Source organism: Stenella coeruleoalba, assembly GCF_951394435.1.
Source record: "Stenella coeruleoalba genome assembly, chromosome: 8".
Taxonomy (NCBI): Eukaryota; Metazoa; Chordata; class Mammalia; order Artiodactyla; family Delphinidae; genus Stenella; species Stenella coeruleoalba.
This window is the reverse complement of record NC_137154.1, coordinates 53,808,540-53,834,114: the sequence shown is the minus strand read 5'-3', so window position 1 is coordinate 53,834,114 and position 25,575 is coordinate 53,808,540. Positions and strand designations below refer to the sequence as shown.

At 35.8% G+C, this 25,575-nt stretch overlaps 1 protein-coding gene across 10 annotated transcripts in view; it reads right to left on the bottom strand.

Annotated features, from left to right (window-relative positions):
- Positions 1-25,575, bottom strand: part of EMSY (EMSY transcriptional repressor, BRCA2 interacting) — an 81,393-nt gene that overhangs the window by 41,269 nt on the left and 14,549 nt on the right. For all 10 annotated transcript variants that reach the window (XM_079928436.1, XM_079928438.1, XM_079928439.1 and 7 more), the window contains 4 exons: positions 24,363-24,515; positions 22,166-22,425; positions 13,420-13,696; positions 4,638-4,892 (listed from right to left, as the gene is read on the bottom strand). In XM_079928436.1, coding sequence (XP_079784562.1) covers positions 4,638-4,892; positions 13,420-13,696; positions 22,166-22,425; positions 24,363-24,515 — 945 coding nt within the window. The remainder of the gene's footprint in view (positions 1-4,637; positions 4,893-13,419; positions 13,697-22,165; positions 22,426-24,362; positions 24,516-25,575) is intronic.

The window sequence follows — 25,575 nt, the reverse complement described above, 5'->3', positions numbered from 1 at the left end:
AGAAGCCACAATTTGGATGAGTTCACAGAGCAACTTATGCTCCAGGAATTGTTGAAAAAAATAGAGCAATCAGTTAGTGGAGTTTAACAGCTGGGTGTGGTCAGGAAAAGAGGAAAAAGCCATACCAATATCACTGTCACCTCAGAATGACTGGGCATACCCAGAGCTGTACCTCCCTGAGGAACAACAGCAGAGACTTAACTTCAGCAACATAATTGATCTAGTCACTAAACAACAAAGAACCATGCCAATAACAATAATAAATCAGGGGTGGGGGTAGGGGAAGATCAGTACCCAGCTACAATATATAATGTCTAATATCTATATATCTAATATCTAAAATATCAATGTAAATATCTAAAATGTCCAGTTTCCAACAAAAACTTGCAAAGAAACATGAAAGTATGACCCACACAGTGGAAAAAAAGCAGGCAACAGAAACTGTGAGAGCAACCAGATGTCAGACTTAACAACAACAAAAACACTTCAAAATAGCCATTACACATACGTTCACAGAAGTAGAGGGAAGCATGACTACAAAAGTAAAAGAGGGTATGATGACAAAGTTGCATCAAATAGAGAATATTAATTAAGCAATAGAAATTAGAAGAAAGAACCAAATGGAAAATGCAGAGTTGAAAAGTACAATAACTGAAATAAAAAATTCACTAGAAGGGCTCAAGAATAGATTTGAACTGGCAGAAGAAAGAATTAGCAAATTTAAAGGCAGATCAATTAGAGATTATGCAAGCTGAAGAATGGAAAGAAAAAAGAATGAAGAAAATGAACAGAAATGTGGAACACCATTAAGTGCACAACATATGCAATGTAACTACAAAAAGGAAGGAATAGAGAGAAAAGAGAAAAAGAAGTATTCAAAGAAGTAATGGCTGAAAATGTTCCATATTTATTGAAAAGCAATAACTTACACATCCAGGAAGCTAGACAAACACTGAAGAAGATAAATATAAAGAGAACCACAAACAGGCACATCACACTAAAAATGCTGAAAGTCAAAGACAAGGAGAAAATCCTGAGACCATCAAGAGAACAACAATTTCCATTTACAATGGGATTTCATTAAGGTTAGCAACTGACTTTTCAGTGGAAACAATGGAGACCAGTAGGCAGCAGAATAACATATTCAAAGTGCTCAAAGAAAACCTGTCAACCAAGAATTTGATATCCAGCAAAGCTATCTTTCAAAAAATGCAGATGAAATAGTCTTTACCAGATAAACAAAAACGGAGAGAGTTTGTTGCTAGCAGACCACCTTACAACAGACACTCAAGGAAGTTCTATGAATAGAAGGAACAAGAAACAAAACAATGATATCCACTCTTGCCAGCTATATTCAACATTTTACCAGAGGTTCTAGTTAGGGAAATTAGGCAAGAAAAAGAAATACAAGGCATCCAGACTGTAACAGAAATTATCTCTTTGCAGATGATTTGATCTTTTATATAGAAAATCCTAAGGAATTCACTATAAACTACTAGAACTAAAAAGTGAGTTCAGCTAAGTTGCAGGTACAAAATCAACAAAAAATCACTTGCATCTCTATACATTAGCAATGAGTAATCCAAAAGATGAAGTTAACAGTTCCACTTACAACAGCTACAAAAATAAAATACTTAGAAATAAATTAACAAAAGAAGTGTAAAATTTATACACTAAGAACCACACATTTCAACACGTTGAAAGAAATTAAAGATCTAAATAAACACAAAAACATCCCATGTTCATGGATCAGAAGATTTAACATTATAAAGATGGTAATACTCTTCAATTGATCTACAGATTCAATGCAAACCCCATGAGATTCTCGGCTGATTTCTTTGTAGAAATTGACAAGCTGATTCCAAAATTCATACAGAATTGCAAGGGACCCAGAATAGCCAAAACTATCTTTTAAAAAAGAACAAAACAGGAATACTCACACTTCCTCATCAAAACAATGTAAATCAATGTAATCAAATCAGCATACAAATAGACATATAATGGAACAGAATTGAGAATCCAGAAATAAAGTCATACATGTGCTCAGTGGATTTTCAACAAGGGTGTTGAGACCATTCAATGGGGGGGAAGACAGTCTTTTTAACAAATGGTATTGGGACAATCGAAGAGCCATGCATGAAAGAATGAAGTGGGATCCTTATTTCACACCTTAACAAAATTAATCAAAATAGATCAAAGACCTAAATTTAAGAGGCAAAATTATCAATCTCTTAGGGGAAAAAATAAGGATAAATCTTTATAACCTGGGATTTGGCAAAAGATTCTTAAATACAATACCAAAAGCACAAGCAACAAAAGAAAAAATAAACTGTACATTACCAAAATTAAACATGTTTGTGTTTCAAAGGACATCATCAAGAAAGTGAAAAGACAACCCACAGAATGGGAGGAAATATTTGTAATTCATGTACCTGATAAAGGTTTAATATCTAAAATATGTATAGTAAAAAAAAAAAAACTCATACAATTCAATGATAAAAAGACAAATAACTCAATTAAAAAGTGGCAAAGGATATAAATAGGTATTTCTCCAAGGAAGGTATATAAAGGGCCAATAAGCATTATGAAAAGATGGTCAACACCATTAGTCATCAGAGAAATGCAAATCAAAACCACAATGAAATACCACTTCACACAAACTGGGATGGCTAGAACCAAAAAGTCACAGACTAGCAAGTGTTATCAATGGACAAGTGGATAAACAAAATGTGAATTATTATTTGGCCATAAGGAGGAATGAAGTACTAATACATGCTACTTCATGGATGAACCTTAAACATTGTTAAGTAAAAGAAGCCAGTCACAAAAGATCACATATTATATGATTCCATTCACATAAAAATCCAGAATATAGAAATCTATAGACAGAAAGTAGATTAGTGGTTGCTTAGGGCTGGAGAGGTTGTCACGGTGAGTAGGGAGTGATAGCTAAATGGTACAGGGTTTCTTTTGGAACTGATGAAAATGTTCTAAAATCAACGGTAGTGATGGTTGCACATATCTGTGAATATACTACCTACCACTGAACTGTACACTTTAAATCAGTTAATTGAATAGTATGTGAATTATATCTCAATAAAGCTGTCCTTTAATAGAAAAAGTTCCAGAGCGTTTTAAAAAGGAAAACTTTACAATTCTTTCTTGGAAGCACACATATCATTGAAACTAAAGCCTGACAGAGACTGCAGGCAAAGAGAAAACTACAGACCAATTTCCCTATGTCTATCAATGCATTACTATCCATACCTCATACTAGGTATGAAGCAGAGGTGAAATGGTACAAACTTCCAGTTATGAGATAAATAAGTGCTGGGGATATAATAATGTACAGCATGATGACTATAATTAACAATACTGCATTGTATATTTGAAAGTTGCTAAGAGAGTAAATCTTAAAAGTTCTCATCACAAGAAAAAAAATTGTAACTATGTGTGGTAATAGATGCTAACCTATTGTGATAGTCATTTTGCAATAGATACATATATCAAATCATTATGTTACACCTAAAACTAATACAAAGTTATGTGTCAATTACATCTCAAAAAATAATAATAAAATGTTCCTATCAAAAAATAAAACAAGGGACTTCCTTAGTGGTGCAGTGGTTAAGAATCCACCTACCAACGCAGGGGACATGGGTTCGATCCCTGGTCCAGGAAGCTCCCACATTCCGTGGAGCAACTAAGCCTGTGTGCCACAACTACTGAGCCCACATGCCACAACTACTGAAGCCCGTGCACCTAGAGCCCATGCTCCACAACAAAAAGCAGCCACCGCAATGAGAAGCCCACACACCACAACAAAGAGCAGACCCCACTCGACGCAACTAGAGAAAGCCTGCGCACAGCAACAAAGATCCAACGCAGCCATAAATAAATAAATAAAATAAAATAAGATAAAACAAACAAAAAACTGAAAATGTCAGCATCTCCCAAAGTCCTTTTCTACCACCAAATAAAATCCAGCTTCAGTGGAGGAAAAAAATCCATTTTCTTTTCTTAAAGATATTAAGTACGTTAAGATGCTTCTTCGTCTCCCTGTATCTAAGCCTCCATCCTACCTGCCTTTCTATTCAATACTTTTATGATTCGATAACTTAACAGTAATTGCCTCCTACCCCTGCGTTCCCACTGTGCTAGAGATGCTTTCAATAAACTGCTAAATTGTTATACCACAAACTTCTTCACTGTACACAATGTCTTTTAATCTTAGCACCTCTGCCCATGACAAATTTACGCCAGATTCACAATACGGCCTCTAACACAAGACTCCCCAGACTAATTTTTCCACTGCTCACTTCCCATAACCCCAGTGGGCTCCAAAGTATAGTTCTAAAGTCTGGGTTTGTTTCCTCGGCTTCCTTTATCTCTTCTGAGAGTTCACTGAAAAAAACCTCTTCCTGCTGTGCAAACAGCTTTTTTCTCCCTTCTCTATTCCCAAGCACCAGTTCTCTCTATGTAAGTATTTCCAACAGGAGGGTCTCAAAATATATTTTGGAATTAAAACTCTAATGCTTGAGGAAACTGTATGTGGAAGTGAATCCATATATATTGCAATCTTCAGAGAACTGGTGACTGGGGAAGAATTACCATCTCCTGAAACATTTTCCATTTACCTGACTCCTGTTTGATTTGAATGGTAGGCTTGATACCAGGTGGCAAAGGAGACTGCTGAGGCTGTTGCTGATGAGATACCGGAGAAGGCTGGGCCACCTGTTGCTGTGTCTGTTGCTGTACTTGATGTAACTGCTGCTTAGGAGACTGTTGATGCTGTTTAGGAAACTGTGCAAGAATCTGAGTTGGGGCACCCACTAAGCTTTTGGGAGAAGGAAGTCTGGTTGATGCCATTTTGATTGCTGATGTAGATACACCTATAGAAGAGTAAGGATTAGAACATTTAATAGTAAAACATAATTAAAGCTACTTCTGGTTATTGTAGGAAGTAATAGCTTAAAACTAGGTAAATCAACAAAAATAATGATTATTAAGCACCTAGTGTCAGATATAATGTCTATGGTATTTTACATATTTTATACCTAGTCCTCAAACTTTGCAAGGGAAGCATCATTGCTCTAACACTCAAGAAACTAACTGATTTTCCCTTGGTGAAGATTGGTTCTGGTTATTGTAGGAAGTAATAGCTTAAAACTAGGTAAATCAACAAAAATAATGATTATTAAGCACCTAGTGTCAGATATAATGTCTATGGTATTTTACATATTTTATACCTAGTCCTCAAACTTTGCAAGGGAAGCATCATTGCTCTAACACTCAAGAAACTAACTGATTTTCCCTTGGTGAAGAGTCAAAACAAAAGAAACAAAGTATCAGGCAGGATGTTCTCACACATGTTTCTCAATAGGTTTTTCTCTTAAAAAACACAGGTTCTCAATGTGAATAAAAGAACACGGGTCGGACAGGGAGGGTGGGAGGGAGACGCAAGAGGGAGGGGATATGGGGATATATGTATACGTATAGCTGATTCACCTTGTTACACAGCAGCAACTAACAACAATGTAAAGCAATTATACTCCAATAAAGATGTTTTTAAAAAAAAAAAGGACAAAGCAAACTAGGTTTTGAATCTTATTTGTAGTACAGTTTTTCGAATATTATTTTTCAGGTTCTAATGAGTCAATTTAAACATAGCATTAGACAAAATAATTCACACTGAAACATTCACCTTTCGAATTATTCAGCATGGCAAAGTACAACAGCTTTTCTATGTCTCATTTCCAATTATCTATAAATAAAATCATTTCTTGAGAACTGGGTCATTACATAATCATGTGAAAAGTTACAAGTGGGCATACTACTCAATATATCCACAGCAAAAAAATTCTCGTGATACAAGGTTTTAAGACACTTCTTTTCAATGCAATACTAATATTAGCAACCATGCGTAGGTAGCAAATACCAACAATTTTCAGTAAAGATGTGTGAGTCTGACAGAAATTCTTCCCTCTCCAAGATTTTTCATCAGTAATCTTATAATTCATCAACAACACAATAGGACTATTATCTGTAAGTAAATTAATACTCCTCACAGAAAGAACCTACATAGAATATAACTCTCCGTACCAACTTTTTGAGCACTGATAAAACAATGAAAAGAAACTGATAATTTGATGGCCTAATTACCAAGTTCCAATTATCAAACAGGCTATTTCACTCCTTCCTCCACCACAGCCCCACTATGACATTTACATTGTATTACAGAAAAAAATTTAAATAATATCACATTTTTATGTAAAATGTTTCTGGAGAATAATAAAAATGAAGAAGAAGCCTTGAGAAGTCACTCTGACCCTCTCAGGTTCCCCATATGTTGAATTTTCCTTGCCCTATAATTCTCTAAGGGTTGCTATATGGATCAGGTAAAAATCATAGATTGAGGAATAGTTTGAGAGAAGACAAAAGAAAGATGTAGTCAGAATCACCTGGAGGGCTGACTCACATTACTTACACATTCTCCTGCCTTGCCCACTCCCATCCCTCCCTGAATGCTAGGATCTTGGTGACATGTGTATGTTATACTGCTTAGTTGTACTGAACTAGATTATCTCTGGAGCCCTTTTCAGTACCAACATTTTATAACTTAATGAATATAAAGTGCTGTTCAAGTAAAACACACTATTTTTAAACGATGTGAAAACTTTAACCTTTATATTGCATTCATAATGAACTCTTGTATTAATTGAGGTAAACTGTGCACATGAGTAACTCCCTAACTAATCTACGTTCTCTATATCCTATTATATAGGAAAAGTATCTAATGTAAAGGCAGTCAGGGTGACTTCAGAATCAGAGAACTGTGTTCAAATTATGTCTTCAGGGCTTCCCTGGTGGCGCAGTGGTTGAGAGTCCACCTGCCGATGCAAGGGACATGGGTTCGTGCCCTGGTCCGGGAAGATCCCACATGCCGCGGAGCGGCTAGGCCCGTGAGCCATGGCCGCTGAGCCTGCACGTCCGGAGCCTGTGCTCCGCAATGGGAGAGGCCGCAACAGTGAGAGGCCCGCGTACCGCAAAAAAAAAAAAAAATTATGTCTTCAACACATAAACTCATAATAGCTGTGTGATCTTATTAAAGTATTTAATTCCTTTAGATATTTATTCATTCAATAAAAACTTACTGAGCATATACTTTATGCTATATCCTTGGGAAACTCTTTTGTATCCATGAAACAGTCCCTACCTTCAGGAAGGTTAGAGAAGACAATCAAATGATCACACAAATCTATCATTACAAATTGTAATAAATGTTATTTTTGTTTTAACAAATAAAAAGCCCCCTTCCTCTTCCTTTTGCTCTTCGATTCACAAAAATTTAGTGCTAAAGCCATCAGATGCTGCAAAGCACGATGAACAACTAGATGGCTAAGCAGAATAATGGCTAAGCATGGGGTGTTAGAACCCACTGCAGAGACTGACTGAGCATGGGAGTCAGAGTCCAAGTAGGTTGAGGAGGGAGTACATGCTGTGGGAGCTCAGGGTACAGTGCCACATATAGAGTTAGAACTCAAGTAGGATAAACAGGGGTTCCATGAATGTGAGCCACCTAGCACAGGTTCTCAAAGCTTGAGCAGGATGTCCACAGGAAGGGGTGGGATCAGAGTCCAAACTGGGTGAAGAAGACTTCTGGGTAGGAGGGTGGCCTGGCACAGGTGTCAAAATTGAGCAGGGTGAGAAAGACATCATGCAAAAGGGTGACATGGGGAAAGTGTCAGAACTCAGGTGGAGTGAAGTAGAAGTCTGCAAGATGTTAGAACCTGAGTGGAATGAGGAAGGTATCTGCATGAAGGTAGAGGCAACAGCAGCAACAATGACAGATTGGTTATAGAGTGGGGAACTGATAAAATAAGTAAGTATATGAAAGATAATGGAAGCTAGGTTTTTGAAGAAGGGAGAAAACTAGAATTAACAAGCAGAGTTTGAAATTGGACATATCAGTATGGACCCAAAGTTTTCAACATATAGAAATAAATATAGATGTATATACGTGTGTGTATAAATCTACATGCAGACACACACACACACACACACACACACACACACACACACCCCTTAGCAATGAGCATATCTAGCACCCAAATTTTCTTCTAATTATCACTTTCCACTAAAATGAATCAGGTCTCCTTAGAGAAATGGCTAAACCAAGGACTAGAGTAGGAAAAGTACATGAGGTTGGTGAATATAAAAGACTCCCCCCCCACCTTTCCGTAATTTCTTTAAAAGAAAATTGACTGTTTAAAGCAAAAGTAGTAACAATGCAATGTGGGGTTTATGATATATATAATTAAAATGTATGATAACCAGAGTGCAAGGATGAGAGAGCAGAAATAGAAATAGAAGTGTATTATTCGAAGATTCAAATACAATATGGGAAGTTGAAGACAGACTGTTACAATTTACAATGTATAATGTAAGCTCTAGAGCTGAGTTCTTAACCAGGGCAATTGTGCTCTCCCTTTTGCCCCTGGATATTTGGTAATCACTAGAGACATTTTTTATTGTTATGACAGGAGGGTGTGCTACTGGTATCTAGTAGGTAAAAGCCAGGAATGCTGCTGAACATCCTATAATGCACAAGTCAGCCCCTCATAACAAAAAATTATCTGGTCCAAAATGTCCATATGTGGAGGTTGAGAACCCTACCCTAAGCAATTATTAAAAAAGAACAAAAAAGTAGAGCTAATAAGCCAATGTGTAAGAGATAAAATAGAATCCTTTTTCTTAAAAAACTCAATAAATCCAAAAGAAGACAGTAAAATGGGAGAAAAGAAAGCAAAGAATACAGAAAACAAATAAAAAACAATTATTAAGATAGTAGACCTAAACTCAATCATATTGATAATTATATCGAATATAAATGGACTAAACACTTCAATTAAAAGGCAAAGATGGTCAGAATGGATAAAAAAGTAAGCCCTGACTATACAATGTTCATAAGAGATGTATTTTAAATACAAAGGCACAGATGGGTTAAAAGTAAACAGATGAAAAATATGATGCAAACCCTAATTACGAGAAAGTTGGAGTAGCTACATTAATATCAGAAAAGGTAAACACCAAAATAAGGAGTACTGAGAGAAAAAGAGCAATGTTTCATAATAAACAGGAAGTCAATTCATCAAGAATATACAACGTTTCATAATAAAAAGGAAGTCAACTCATCAAGAATATACAACAATCCTAAACGTGCATACACCTAATAACAGAGCTCAAAATACATGTGACAACAACCGACAAAGGGAAAAATGTACAAACCCACAATTACAGCTGGAGGTTTTTACACTCCTCTCAATAACTGATACTACAAATAGACGCCGCCCAAAAAAGGAAAATTTGATCAATTTGTCTTTTGTGGTTGTGTCAAAAGAATTTAGAAGCCAACTTGAAGAGGCTCCCACTGCAACAGATTGGACAATTTGAGCACCAAAAGAATATTTGTGATGGATTGACAGACATCAGAAATCTTAATGATACGGGGAACAAAAATCTTATTGGTCACTGAACCATCTCATTATCTGAAAACATATAAATAAACAGAAATAATTCCTGTATGAACTGTACCTCAGGATAACCCATGGTAGTAAGTTAAAGTTCTTTAAGAATTCCAGCTAATAAATGAAGAAAATGAAGATAAAATTCATTTTGCAACTACCAATAAAATAATGATCTAGGGAAAGATTACCAATAGCTATAAAAACATTTGGTAATACTTATATCTACCGATTAATGTTAATATCATTAGAGACCAGACATGTGCCTCCTAAAATGATGCACAGGAAGTACACTTAAATACACTTATAGGTACACATCAGGAATACCACTTATCGAACGTTCATTCCCCATATCTCCAAAAACAATCAGACTTGAATCTGATCAAGTTTCTTGATTTAACTACCAGTTTTATGGAAATATAAACAGGAGAGGGGCTTCCCTGGTAGCACAGCGGTTAAGAATCCGTCTGCCAATACAGGGGACATGGGTTTGAGCCCTGGTCCGGGAAGATCCCACATGCCGTGGAGCAACTAAGCCCGTGCGCCACAACTACTGAGCCTGCGCTCTAGAGCCCGTGAGCCACAACTACTGAAGCCCACATGCCTAGAGCCCGTGCTCCACAACAAGAGAAGCCTGCGCACCTCAAGGAAGAGTAGCCCCTGCTCGCCACAACCAGAGAAAAGCCCGTGTGCAGCAACAAAGACCCAATGCAGCCAAAAATAAAATAAATAAAATAAAATAAACAAATTTAATAAAAAAATAATAAATAGGAGAACCTGTTAAACCATGGGAATTAAAATCAGCAAAACCCAGACTACGGGAAACTCTCAGGAAAAATGACTGATTTCTTCAACAAATAATTTGAAAAGAAAAGAAAAAAACAGAAGAGGGACCCATGAGTTAAAAAAGATATAACCATATCAATGTGTGGACCTTATTTAGATCTTACTTTTAAAAAATTCTTTTATGACATAATCAAGGAAATTTGGATACTAACTAAATATTTTATTATATGAAGAAACTGTTAAAAATTCTAGATGTGATAGTGGTATTGTGAGTTTTGATACATACTGAAGTATTTATAACTGAAATTATATGATATTTGGGATTTGCTTCAAAATATTCCGGGTCACTGATGTATAGAGGAAAATAGCAGGTACAGATGAAACAAGACTGATGATGTGTTGCTCATCCTTGAAGCTGGGTAATGGGTACAATGAGGGTTCATTTTACTATTCTATCCACTTATGTATTTGGAATTTTCCATAATAAAAAAGAAAATTTCAGTTATCCTGTTTCGTGGATGACCAATTCAGAATAAGCATTCTAATTGGTAGAATTTAAGACTTCCTGTATGAGCCAACCATACACAATCCCCCTACTCCCTACCTCTGGAACCATCTCTACACTTATAAACATGGAGTTAGCTACGAAGTTATTGCTACTAAGACTCTTCCCCCTCCATGACCAGCTGCCCCTATAAGACTAACCAGAGAGGCTTAATTAAGGCTTAATTTCCTTAGCACTTATATCTAAATTAAATATCTCAAACAAAACCCCAAAATAATCATATAGTTTCCTTGAGTATCTACATTCAGATAGTTTACTTTTACATCTTTCATGCTGTATTGAATTTATGAGAAATCTTTGAGATGTCTAGCTCCCCTAAAATGACGTAGGACTCAAAGAGATATAGGATGCTAAGAAAAAAAGGAGAAAATAGGGAAGTCATAAGTTCCCAAGAGATTCAGAAGATAGTTGGAGAAATATAAGAATGAAAAACAGAAGCATGGAATATTCATTTTGCTTAAAAATATTTCGATAGTAACTAAGAGAGATACCCCTCTTATCTCAAATAATAACAATTTCCTTGGAAGAACAGTAATCCTTCTACTACAGCAACACTTTGGCAAACTGTGTGATGAGCACTAGAAGGGAACAACTATCAATGGATGACAACTTTGATACAGGGGTCAGTCAGGTGAGGAAACAGGTGGTCTTTCCTTCTCTCATCACCTTGAAATTTTGAAATGGTGAATTTGGATCATGTTTGCAACCAACATTTATACAGATTTTCTATATAAAAATTATTTCTATTTTTAATAATACTATGTTGTAGTTTACTGCTGTACAAACAGAAAGGCTGGAATGGTTTATTTAAATTACTTAAGGTAACAAATAAAAGAAAATTTCAAGCCTACTATTTCCTATCATTGACTGAGACATTAAATGGGTATTGGAGACAGAAAAGGACAGATGCTCTCACATTCTACCAGTTAGACCTGCAGAATGAATGAATACTGACTGCATCTGCATCTATGTAACCTCTTCCTTGCTAACAGTTATATGGAACACACTAAAATTACTAAAGCAATTATGAAAAACACTGTTTGCCTATTTGAGTGCCTGCATCACCACTAGTTCATAAACTAGGATATTTCCAAGTCTCAGCCTATCTTAAGCTATATATTGTGCAAGTAAAATTCAATGAAAACGAACACTAAATACTGCTCTATATTGCTTCTGTGCTCCCTTTGAAAGACTACAACCATGGCTATGAATTCTGTATTATAAATGGCTCCCTCTGATTCCCATCTTAAGACTTACCAACACTATAAAAAGAAAATTCTGACAGTGTGCTATCTGCTCTTTATGAGAGGAAAACAAAGATTTGGAAGAGAGCTCAAGTGATTTAAGCTAACATGGAACTGAGGTTTCCACATTTCCTTTCCTCTGCTATTAAGCAGCAATTGTCCTTCAGTTCAGCCTCAGTTCCTCTCAATACTTTCCATCATCCTCCCATACAGAAAAATTTAGAAGCCTGAAGAAAAGGTGAATGGCATGTCCTTGAAATCATCCTCTTCCCCCTACTTCTTATCATTGGGTAACTTACTTTGAAGAGGTTGTAGGTTGTATATTTAATGTTTCTTCTGAAAAAACCTATAGTAAAATAATTTCAAGTTCCTCACTTAAAATTTTCATTATATTACAGATATTTGTATATGCCTTTGAAATTTGTGGTGACAAGATTTAACCTACATAATTGCCTAGGTGACTAGGTACTGTGCATTTGAAAAAAAAAACTCAAAGTAAGGATATTAATGTAAGGAAACTGAGTAACCCACTATCTTGACATTCTCAAACTAGGGGAGGGAAAGTGGTAATCTCTGATATAACAGATGGTACCTTCACACCCAAAGCATACAAACACACCCACAAAGTCTTCTTCAAAATTCCCACACCCTAATGTTCATTGCAGCATTGTTTACAATAGCCAAGACATGGAAGCAACCTAAATGCAACCTAAATTCGTCAACAGAGGAATGGATAAAGAAGATGTGGTACATATATACAATGGAATATTACTCAGCCATAAAGAAGAATGAAATAATGCCATTTGCAGCAACATGGATGGATCTAGAGATTTTCATACTGAGTGAAGTAAGTCAGGCAGAGAAAGACAAATATCATATGATATCACTCATGTGGAATCTAATTTAAAAAAAAAAAAATACAAATGAACTTATTTACAAAACAGAAAGAGACTTACAGATACCGAAAACAAACTTATGGTTACCGAAGGGGAAACGTTGCGGGGAGGGATAAATCAGGAGCTTGGGATGAACATACACACACTACTATATATAAAATAGGTAACCAGCAAGGACCTACTGTATAGCACAGGGAACTCTGTGATATTCTGTGATAACCTATATGAGAAAAGAATCTAAAAATGAATGAATATATGCATATGTATAACTGAATCACTTTGCCCTATACCTGAAACTAACACAACACTGTAAATCAACTATACTCCAATAAAATTAAAATATTTAAAAAGAAAGAAATTCCCATAAACACAGGGACAGAATTACCTGATGAATTACCACTTACCTTGTGCTACTGTTGACATGACCACAGATGGTGTGGAAGAAACCACAGCTGTTACTGCAACTGTATTAGGAATAGGTGATGGTGTAGAACTGCTGCTGCCACTGCTGCTACTACTGACCAGAGAGGACTGTGAAGCAGTTATAACCACTGGCGGCTTCTGAGTTGTGGAAGCAATGACTGATGTTGGTACAAGCTTAGTGACTGCTGCATAGTTATGGGATTTGGAGAGAATGTTGGGCACGAAGGTTGAACTTGGTGATGTGGTCACTATAATAACCTAAGGAAGATAAAATAAGTTATTTTCATGTACCTACCATACTACTAATGTATCTAGACTCACAGTTACATACAATTTAAAAATAGCTTATGAAACGTGATGAAGCAGTTCAAGAAAAAGAAATTTACAACTAAAAATATACAAAAGCTCTCCTTTACTAGTAATCATCAAAATGTATTTAAAAGAAACAATTTTTACCAACCAAACATTTTAATAGACAATATTCAATGCTGTACAAGATCAAGTAAAGTAAGCATTTCAATATACTGCTTAGGGAGTATAAATTGGCACAATTTTTCTAGAAAATAATTTGGATAGTCATTCATTTATAAATATTTGTTGAGCATCTACTATGTGCCAGGCATGGTTCTAGAGGCTGAGGATAGTGGAATGAACAAAACAGACAAAGTTCTTATTTTCATGGAGCTACATTCCAGTAAGGGGAGAAAAACAATAAACAAATAAAAAAGTAAATATATGTCATGTAGAGATAAATGGAAGAAACAATAAAGCAGGGCAGGAAATAAAAGAAAATGGAAGTGGTGCATGATTTTTTATAAAACATTCAATGAAGATCTCTCTGATAAGGTGACAACTAAGCAGAAACTAGAAGTAGGGGTTGATCCATGTTGCTACCTAGAGGAAGAGCATCCAATGGAAGCAGGAGTAGCAAATACAAAGCCCCTGAGGCAGAAGCAAGCTTGGTATGTTCAAGAAACCTCTAGGACCCTAATGAACGGGATTGAAATTTATAAGGTAGAGAGCAGTAGGAGACAGATTTAGCAAAGTAATGGGGGACTAGGTGGTGTAAGATCTTGTTGATAGCATATCAACATGTTATGACGAAAATGGCACTTTATCTCTGTGGTCTTCCTTCCAAAAACCTATAACCTTAGTCTAATCATGAGAAAAACATGAGATAAATTGCAGTAGTGGGGCATCCTACAAAATACTTGACTAGTAATCCTCAAAACTGTCAAGGTCATCAAACACAAGGAAGTTTGAGAAACTTTCACAGCCAAGAGGAGCCTAAGGAGACATGACGAGAAAATATAATGTGGTATCCTGGAACAGAGAAAGACAATAGGTAAAAACTAAACAAATCTGAATAAACCATGGACTTTAGTTAATATTAATGCATCAATATCGGTTCATTAATTGTAACAAATGTACCATACTAATATAAATTGTTTAGAACAGGGGACACTGAATACAGGGTATATGAGAACTCTCTGTACTATCTTTTCAATTTTCCTATAAATCCAAAACTGTTCTAAAAAATAAAGTACTTTTAAAAAAGCATTACTTGATCTGCTAGGTGAAAAGTACAGCAGGGCAGAGACAGTAGAAACAGGCAGACAAATTAGGAGGCTCTTTCAATGACCAAAATGTTTGTGGTAGAACTGATGAAAAGTGAACAGACTCTGAATATATTTAAAGGTAAAACCAACAGGATTTGCTCATAGATACACAGAATGGAGGAAAAAAGCGGCAGGAAAGAGACTTCAAGGTTAGCCAGTATGACTAGAAAAGTGTAGATGATACGGGACAAAGCATTTCAGACGGAGAGAACAGGATGGGGCAAAGGACCTAAGGTAGGAATTAGCTTGATATATTTAAAAACAGAAAAGAGAACCAGTATAGCAAAAGCATATAGGGTAAAGAGGGGTTGCAAAAGTAAGCAGAGTCCAGATCAAATTTGTAAACCAGAGTAAAGAATCTAAGTTTTATACTAAGTATAATGGGAAGCCATGAGAGGATTTTAAGTAAGGAAACAACAAAACTTGATTTATATTTTAAAAGATCATTCTAGCTGCTATGTGGTAAGAGGTAAGAGCAGAAGCAGTGAAACTAGTAAAGAAGCCACTGCAGTAGACTAGGCAAGAAATGGTAGAGGCTGGTTGGACTGGGGTGTTAGTAGTCAAAATAAAGAGAAGTGATCAGATTCAGATTATCTTAAGAGGTAGAGTCAACAGGACTTGATGTATGGAAATGGCAGGGTTGAGGAAAAGAACAGAAACAAGATTAGCTCCTAGAGCTAATACACATTGGCCTATTTAAATCTCCCAACAATCCTATGACAGAGATACTATTATTATCCCCATTTTACAGCTGAGAACACAAAAATTACTTATAAATCTGTAGTATCAGTTTTATTCTGGGCAAGTATAATGGTAGTTTAATGATACCCCCAAACAACACAGAGTGTCTTCTTCCTCTTTCACCAAAATTATTTTCACCTACCTAGGAGAGAAAATTGTTTTGAAAAATCCAAACAATTTAAGGGGGAAATTCTTTTGCATTTTTGTACCAGTCCTAAAGAAGTTCTGAAATTAAATCAGTCAGTCAAACTTACTGAGTATGTCTGTACTCAGTATTGACATCTCAAAGAAGCTTTGATTATATCATCATAATTATATATTTCAGTGTTAGAGAATTCTAAGTATGTGTCCATTACTTTAAGGAGTTTGTTGATTATCTGAGGAGTCAAGAGAGACATACAAGTCTTGACCAGCAAACACCTCTATAGAGTTGACCAGCATACTTCTACATAGACTCAACCAGTAAACACATATATAGCACTATTACAAACACAACCATCAGCCATCATATAAACCGAGAAGTAGACTAATATGGCAAAAAGACCAGAAGTTAAGAGTCAAATGAACCTGAGCTGAATCCTGCCTCTGCCACTAACAAATGGCAGGGCCCTGGACATGTTAAAATCTCTGGGTTCCAATTTTCATCTATAAAATAGGGATAATAATACCTACCTTGCAAATCATTATAAGGATTAAATGAGATAATGATGTGAAGCATCTAACATAGTGCTAGGCACATAGCAGGTGGTCAATATTTGGCAGTTCACAAATGGTACTTATTAGTATCTTGTTATTACTACTTAATAAATGTTAGAAGGATATCAGTAAAGGTGTTATAGATCAAATCAAACTGGAAATTTATTTTAATGTACTCTATTTTTGTTTCATTAAAAAATTTTATATATTTTTCCCAAATTCTGATACCCTTGAGAATCCAAAGAGCTCACAGTTACTAGCACAGCCAAGCCAATTAAGAGTAGTAATAGCAAGTAGGTTTCATATTTGCCAATTCTGAACTAATAGTAGTGCCTTCCTAGAGTACAGTTTTTATAAGGACTCTGTGACACAGCTGAGGATTCACCAAGGCTTGGCAGGAAAGTAGGCCACAGTTAATAAACAATCTCTGTCATGGGTAGGGAAGGGGAAGCATTCACACTTGGGTCAAACATTTGCAATTTTAGAACTAGAGTATGCATGTAGACTTCTAACATTAAGACAATAACTTCAGCAAAATAAATCTAGAGTCTTTGAGAGCATGTTTTAGGTTACAGGTACAAATGATAAAACATATTTTGAGATTTCAGTCTACAAACTAATTTCTGATCTGAAAAGGGGTTATCCAAAATTAGAGATCCACCTTGAAGAAAATTTACTTGCACTTTAGTTACATGTTACAACAAGGGAAACAAAGGGATTTTGAAACCAAGTGAACCAAACAGTGTTTATTCAGGCCATAATTCAAATTACTGACCTTCTAGCACTCACAAAAACTCCTTAAGAGTGCTGGGACTTGCACCCTAAGGATAAAATGAAAAATATCAATCAAGCATGTGAAAGCATAAAGCTATATTCTGTTGCTTTGTTTATATAAGTGTTGTACCAATGTTATACTCAAAATGAAGGCACCACATTAACACAGGTGGAAATTTGTCTACCCTGAAAATATATGACCTACTTGAATTTGAATCAAGTCCACAAATTCATAAGTAATTATACTTAATGTAAAAGTAACTTTAACTAAAGTAATTTCCTAAGTTGACTTCCATATGATTTGTGAGAAATCCAAGGTGAATGTATAATGGCAACAGCCTTACAGAGATTTCAAAAAAAATCCAATTATCCAGCAAAAGGAAAACAAAAAACACAAAAAAAATCCCAAAGAATATCTATTAGTCCTACCCACACTCAGTTTGTCCAAGAAATAACAAAAGTAATGGCACTGAGTACACATGAAGTAAGAGTACAGTTTTACATCTAGAACATAATAGATACTTAGCAAATATTTGTGGAATGAATGAGTCTTTTTTTTTTTTTTTTTTGCGGTATGCGGGCCTCTCACTGTTGTGGCCTCTCCCGTTGTGGAGCACAGGCTCCGGATGCGCAGGCTCAGCGGCCATGGCTCACGGGCCCAGCCGCTCCGCGGCATGTGGGATCTTCCCGGACCGGGGCACGAACCCGTGTCCCCTGCATCGGCAGGTGGACTCTCAACCACTGCGCCACCAGGGAAGCCCTGAATGAGTCTTATTTTTAATTTAATTTGTTTTAAATGTTTATTTTTTAAACACAGTAGGACAAATCTAAGGTTCTGAGCCTGGAATCTCATGGTATGACTCATATATGACTTTGGAGATAAATATGTCCTCTTATGAGCATTACAAGTCTGACAATCTCAACCATCCACTCTCAACTGACAATTCAGAAGAAAAGAAAAAATTAAAATATGGTAACGTCAGTGAATCAAAAAAAAAAGTTCATCAATTTCACTTACAGGTGAGCCCCCATCCACTACAAGTATTTTTACATAGGTCAACTAAGAAGATTGGAAAGTTAATAATGTTAGGTGACATTTACTGAACACTCATCATAAGCACTATGTTAAGCACTTTCCATGAATCATCTCATTTAATTATCTAGTAAGCACTATTATTATCTTTGTTTTATAAGGAAGCTGAGGCTCAAGAGAGGTGGAGAGCCAGTACTGGAACCAGATATACTTATTCATTTATTCATTCATTCATTCAACAAATATTAGTCAACACCTATTGCATGTCAGGCACTGTTCTAAACATTACGGAATAGTAATAAATAAGACAAAGTCTCTACCTTCAGTAATTTATACTCTATGGGAGAAATGGGAAATAAATAAATATAATGTCAACTAGTTATAAGCAAAACAGAATAAGGAAATAAAAGGACATGGATTTGAGATGGGTACTCTTTTAGCTATAACTTTGCTGCATTATTTTCTCAAATATCAAATTAAAAGAGAAGATGAGAAGGGGGAGAAGAGAGAAGAATTACTGATAAAATAGATCCAACAAAGAAGGTAGTAAAAAATTACAAAAGTAGATTTAAAAATTCTTAGAGTATAGCAGGCTGAAGACACCTAATATACAGCTTGCCCAGAAAGCAATATTATAATAATATATAAAAATTGATATTCAGAAAGATTACCTTGGAGCCATTAAATACAAAAATTATGTTCAGTGTAACATTTAAGAAACCACCAAAAATAGTCAATTTCTATATATTAAGGGGTAAGCTTCAGTGAACTGATAAATTCATTATTTGGAACAGCACATTCTCAACACTGCAATTAATTTTTATTTTTAAAGTTCACTGACTTCACTTATAGGTTTACCCCTTCTATTAAAATATTTTCATATAGGTCTACCAAAGAAGACTGGAAAGTTCATAAAGTTAGGTAACACTGCTTTCCATAAAATACCTGCAAGGGAAGGGACCTAACATTTTCTGAGTACATACATTATGCTGTACTTTAAAATACCCAATCCCATTTAATCCTCACGACAGCCTTATAAAATTGGCGTTACTCTCATCTCACAGATGGGTAAACAGATTTAGAAAGACTAATTTATCTCAGGTCATACTGGAAGAACTGGGGTTCTAATCCAGGCCTCTTTGACTACAAAAATTCTTACTTGATTTTAACACTAAACTATAATGCCTCGTCCTAAGACTGAAGCTAGAATTATATTACACAGATCAACTCACTGTCATTTCTAGTTTGTTAAGAAAATTGTAATTTTTTATATATTATATAATGACATATTTCCAAGAAACTCAAGGAGTTTCTTTAAATGAAAATTATCATGAACCTGAAGATTTAAAAGTAGGAAAGACCGTCTATTGAAAATAAGAATTCATCTCTACTCCTTCCCCAAAATCCCTCTAAAACAGTATGAAGGGATTTTTTAGAAGAGGCACATAAACCCATAAGGTCAAAATGGAAAGGAGACAATAGCTATCAACTTCTGGAAAGTGGAAAACAAACAGACAAGTAGTAACTGATCAAGCATACTCAAGAAAGTGGAAACCTAAGACAGCAAACAGAAGAAAAAACAAGACAGCTTTCAGAGAACCACAGAAAGACTCAGTAATTTGAGAACACCAGATACTTCTGAAGTGGGGATAAAAGTGGGACTAAAAAGATGTAAATTAGTTGAAAATCTGTTTAAGCAGCATTAAGATCCCCAGCTATCCTCCCTTATCTTCAAGGAAGATTTAAAACTTATTCTCTTGAGGGAGAGATTGAATCCAAAGGAATCTGATGATACCAGGCAGAGGAAGGTAGGTGCTATGCTGAAAACAGAGAGGTTAGGTAAAGTCTATATACTGAATGATGAGACTATCCAGCCCACTCCTTGCCTTTACTCCCAAAATACTAGCAGACAGGCTTACTACTGTAGGCAAAAGACTGGAAGATTCTTCTCTGAGGAAACTGTCCAGTCCATGAAAAAGCCCTAAAGAGAATGACAACTGGTGGAGGTAAAGGGGTGGCGGGTGTTCATCAACAAAACAGCCCAGCTAGCTCAACCTACAATGAAAGTTAGCATGTCCCACCCTACACACAGAGCCTTCTGTCAGCTTTTAGTGTCCGTTTCCACAACCAGCATTTAAGGAAACTGAAATGGAAGAGATAAAATGAAAAAATAAAAGAAATTTACAGGTAAGAGAGAAAACATGAAAGAAGAAAACATCAAAAAAAATTATCATGAATATCATCAGAAAAGAGAACATAGTGACTATGAAAGAGCAGGATGCTATTTTAAAAAAAAAGAAAGAAAGAAACTTTCAGAAAACCAGACAGAGTTACTAGAAATTTAAAATAGGATAGCAAAAATGAAAAATTCCAGAGAAGTAATGAAGGATAAAGTTAAAAGATAAAGAAAATAATACTTACAGAGCATTTACTATGTGCTAGGCTCTGTTCTACTGGTTTGTATTTATTATCTCATTTATTTACACCCCAAAACCCTTTAAAATAGATATATTATTTTCCCTATTTTACAAGAGAAAAACTTAGGTCTAGAGTTTAGTTTTCCCAAAGTCACATAGCTAGTAAGTAGCATAAAATGGGATTCAAATTCAGGAAGTCTAGTTCTAAAATCCAGGCTTTTAACTACTATACTACAGTAGAAAAAGCAAACAAATGGAAATTGGGGGTGAGAAAGACTGAAAAATTAAAGGATGAATCTAGGCATTCAACATCCAGAATAACAGGTGATCCAAAAAGAGAGGACAGAGAAAAATCAAAGAAATAATTCAAGAAATTTCCCAGAATGGAAGGATATGAGTGTTATTCTATGAGTGTTATTCTAGAATAACAGGGGCCACTGAGTATGTAACCCAATGGATAAAATAAAGACCCACACCAAGGAAAATTACCTTGAACTTTCAGAACTCTGACTTCTTCCAAGAGAAAAAGAGGATCTGGAATTAGAATGGCATTACTGGGCTTCTCAAAAGCAATACTGGAAGCCAACAGCCCATGAAGCAATACCTTCAAAATTCTCAAGGAAAATGACTTCTCACCTAGAATACTTACCTAGTTAAACTTATATCAAAACAGTAGGAGGGTAGAATAAAGAAATTTTCAGTCTACCATACAAGGTCTTAAAAACTTTACTTTCCATCCCACCCATATACCAAGAAGCTACTGGAAGATATGCTCCAGTAAATCAGTAAATAAACCAAGAAAGAGGAAGATCAGAATGAAAGTGAAGGGAGATCTCGGACACAGAGGTATATAACAAGCCTAGGGTACCATCAGCATCCAGATCAGTGTGGCAAGTAGAGGGCTCTAATAACAAAATTGACAGAATACTGATGATTTGAACATACTGACAGAAGAGTTTAGAAATGAATTAATGATAGCATTTAAGAATTAAAAAGAAGATAACAATTATTCACTTAATCATATCCTTCCTTTCGTCTATGAAACACTTAACTCTGACAACTTCATTAGTCTGGCAATATAAGAACTAAGTTCCTAAAGGTAAAGTTATCCAAATACAGGCTGAAAGAATCCTTTATATTTTAATTATTTCCCAAATGGAATCACAATGGTAAAATATAATGAAAGTCTTAGAAGATCTGCTAGCTGTGTCATATTAGGCAAGTCATTTGGCATCTCTGAGCCTCATATACAAAAATATACACAAAAAGTGAAATAATAATACCTAACCCAAAGCTTTATGTGCAGAATTAAAGAAAGAGATGTGAACATTCCCACCATAATGCCAAGCACATAGTAAGCACTCAGTGCATGTTTGTTAAATCTGAATCATATTGACTGAAAGAGATAAAAACAGCAATTGGCAGACAGACTCCCTCCACCACGTACCTTCTGTGTTGTTGTGTTTGTTGTCTGTGTTGATGGCTTGGTGAAGGTTATTTTCACAGGAGACATGTGGGGTGGTAAGGAGTTGGCAATGCTCTGCATGATGTTGCTCATCTTAGGACTGCCACTCACAGGTACAGTGATCGTCTTTGAGACCGGAACAACAGCCTTTGGAACTTCCTTTAGGACAACGGGGGAGGAGCTAGAAGAGTTTGTTCGCCTTCGTTTTCTGGGTTTTTCATCTTCATCTGAACAGCTAACACCTGTAAGGCAGTGACAATATTGCTACATTTATAGCAATATAACCTTGTATTTTATACTTTATTTTTAAATCATTGCATCATCAGTCATCCTTGACCTCTCCCTTTGCCTCATGCCCAATCAGACAGTAAGTTCTATCAATCCTCCCTCAGGGAAGCTGTCTCTGAATGCCTTCCCTTTTTTCTTTAACCCTATGGCCATGTCAGGCCTTCTTATCTTCTGCCTGTATTTTAGCGACAACCTCCTAAAAGGTGTACGTGCTTCTAATCTCTCCACTTCCATTCTACCCTTCATCCTACTACCAGCTATAAAAATCTCACACATCTAATAAAGCCAATGCCCTGCCTCAAATCCTTTAGTAGTTTTTATCTCCCTACAAGATGAGGCACAAAAATCATTTCTTTATCATTCAAGGTCCCATATCTTTCTAAGAACACAATACCCTATTCCACCCACCTTATCCTGGCACACTAAACTGCTCACCATTCCCCAAAGCCACCTTATCACATATTCTATCCATCTGGAGTCTCTATATACTACTGTTCTTTGGGGAACACCACATACATTCAATGACCTCTTCATCATCCAGCAATCATGATCCTGCAAGCCATCTCCTCGGTGAAGCTTTCCCTTACTCCTCTAAGCAAAGCGAATTCATGTCTCCTCTGAGCTTATAAAGCACTTTGTACATTCTCTTCTGTATCACTTACCCCATGGTAATGTGGCTGTCAGTCTGCACATCTCCTGTTATTAAGGGGCTCCCAAAGGACAACGACTAAGTCTTATCGGTTTGTTTCCCTGGTATAGTGTCTTGCACATATGAAGTTAGGTGAATGTATAATTATATCTCAAACTAATGTTGCCTGTATGACTTCTGAGAATGAAACAATAAACTTCCTGTTACTTCAAACTATATATTGTGTGAAATGGTTTCTTCATGTTTGGAATTCACTTTCAACATTTAAAAAAACAATTAAAAAATAGACCTCTATGGTTATTTTAAAAGATCATCTTGGCTAAATCCACAGAAATCTGATATAAACTTAATATTCCCAGATTCTTAGTTTTTTCTTAATGCACTAAAGCCTCAACTGTTTTTGTACTTTTTTAAAAAATCAAGTGAGAAACATAAAACCTTGCAATATACATAGGAAATCTCTATAAAGCAGACATTTAAAAAATGACTCATGGAATTGGTAATAAAACATAACTCCTTATACCCTCAATTTTTAAACCCTAAGCAAGACTGAAAATGACCTAAAATCATTTGTCTAAAACAGCTAAGTCCATCTCTAAAAGCTACAAAGAAATCAAGTTTATAACTATACTGAGAAAAATGAAAGTCAAATATTAATGATCTCCAGTTGATACCAAAAGCAAATCAATACTGACATAACAGACATTAAAAAACAAAAATGAACTGGACATTAAACTGCTTCACAGCGTAGAATCAAAGGGGTTAAAAATTGCAAATAAATTTCAAAAAATTACAGTCAACTAGAAATATGAAAGGACTCTCTAGAATGCTTCACTGAATTTAACAGTTGAATGATATGGTACATAAATAATTTTTTAAAACACTACAAAGATTACATTATAGGAGTAAACACTACATAAATGACATAAGCACATTCCTTTAGTTTCTATTCACACTTCTATTCCATGAAAACCAAAGCAAGTGAATCTTAGAGTATAGCACTGTTCAAGGCAGATTCCCCACAGAAAACAAAAAAGAAGTAATTTCTCAACCCCCAGAACTGATTAAAAAGCAATATATACCTAGTTACATGTAAAGAAAGGAATTCTTTACAACCTTCAAAAACTAACCACTGCTAATAGCCAGTGGACCAATGAATTAATCAGGAAGGCAGATCTAATCAGAGCCTATGCTGCAGCTTTTAGTCAAGATGGCCCTGATAACACCGAGAGTATCACTTACTTTTGACATAAACAGTACTTCCACTTGGCAAGACAACTACATTGGAGGCAGGACTGGCAGGTCTTGGAGACTTAACCGTTGCTATGCTGCCACTTGGAACAGGGGTAGAGGTTGGGGTTGACGTGGTACTTGTGTAGGAATAGCAAACCACTACTGAAGGAACGATAAAAAAGTCTGCTGTTAACTTTCACCAAAACTGTCCATGCATACAGTAAAATTATTTTTTTTCTGCAGGCCAATTTTAACACTTTTTTATAATCAGAAGTTAGAGGCCAGTACTAGGTTAAAACGTATTAATAAGCTTTCCTGAAAATCATCACTTAACTAGGTTTCCCCCAAGTATTTCGCAGCTGTCTACAGGTGACACTGACAATGGAGAAGAGGACAGTTACAAAGAAACCAAGTTTAAAACTGAGAAAAATGAAAATCATTTTTCCTTCATGGCAGGAGTTGGACAAAAAGCATATACTTGTATTCTTTTTTAATACTAATAGCAGCATCAGTGATGGAGTGATGGATAATTTTTCCCTAACCATAGCAATTTCCAACTTGGCTCCTGGAGAGAAACAAGGTAAGTTTCTTTTATCATAAACAACTCACTAGTCACTTGCCATCTAAGCAGTGCAATAATAACTAAGGTAATGACAACATCATATTTCAATTTATTGAATAACAACAAGCAGAAGTAGCTCATAGGCACTATTTACTGAGTACCATACATTATGCTAAATCCTTTCCATATATTATCACTAATTCTCACAACACTACATCCTCATTTTAAAGATGAGGAACCCAAGGCTCACAGAAGCTAAAAAGACTTGCTGGAGGTCACAAAGCAAAGAAATGGCAAACTAGGATTCAAACATAGATTAGACTATTGAAAATTCTATATTCTTTCCAGTGAACCAGAGAGGTGGTAAACAGAAAAGACAAAAGTCGGAAGAGAAGAAAGATAGCTCTCCTGCAACAAAGAAAACAGGAACTCAGTGGAGGCCAAGTTTGCACACTGATAACTGTCTCTCCCTAAATATAGCTTCCTTCCGTGTAAAACAGAGTCTGGCACGTATGAAAGGAATGTCTCTTCTGCTCCACAACCCATTGCTAGTCAAGAAAAGACAATTCTGCAAAGTAATCTGACAACTGCATTATTTTCAGGGTCATTTTCATGTAACACCAAACTAAGCTACTGAAGTCAACCCAAACATGCGCTCTC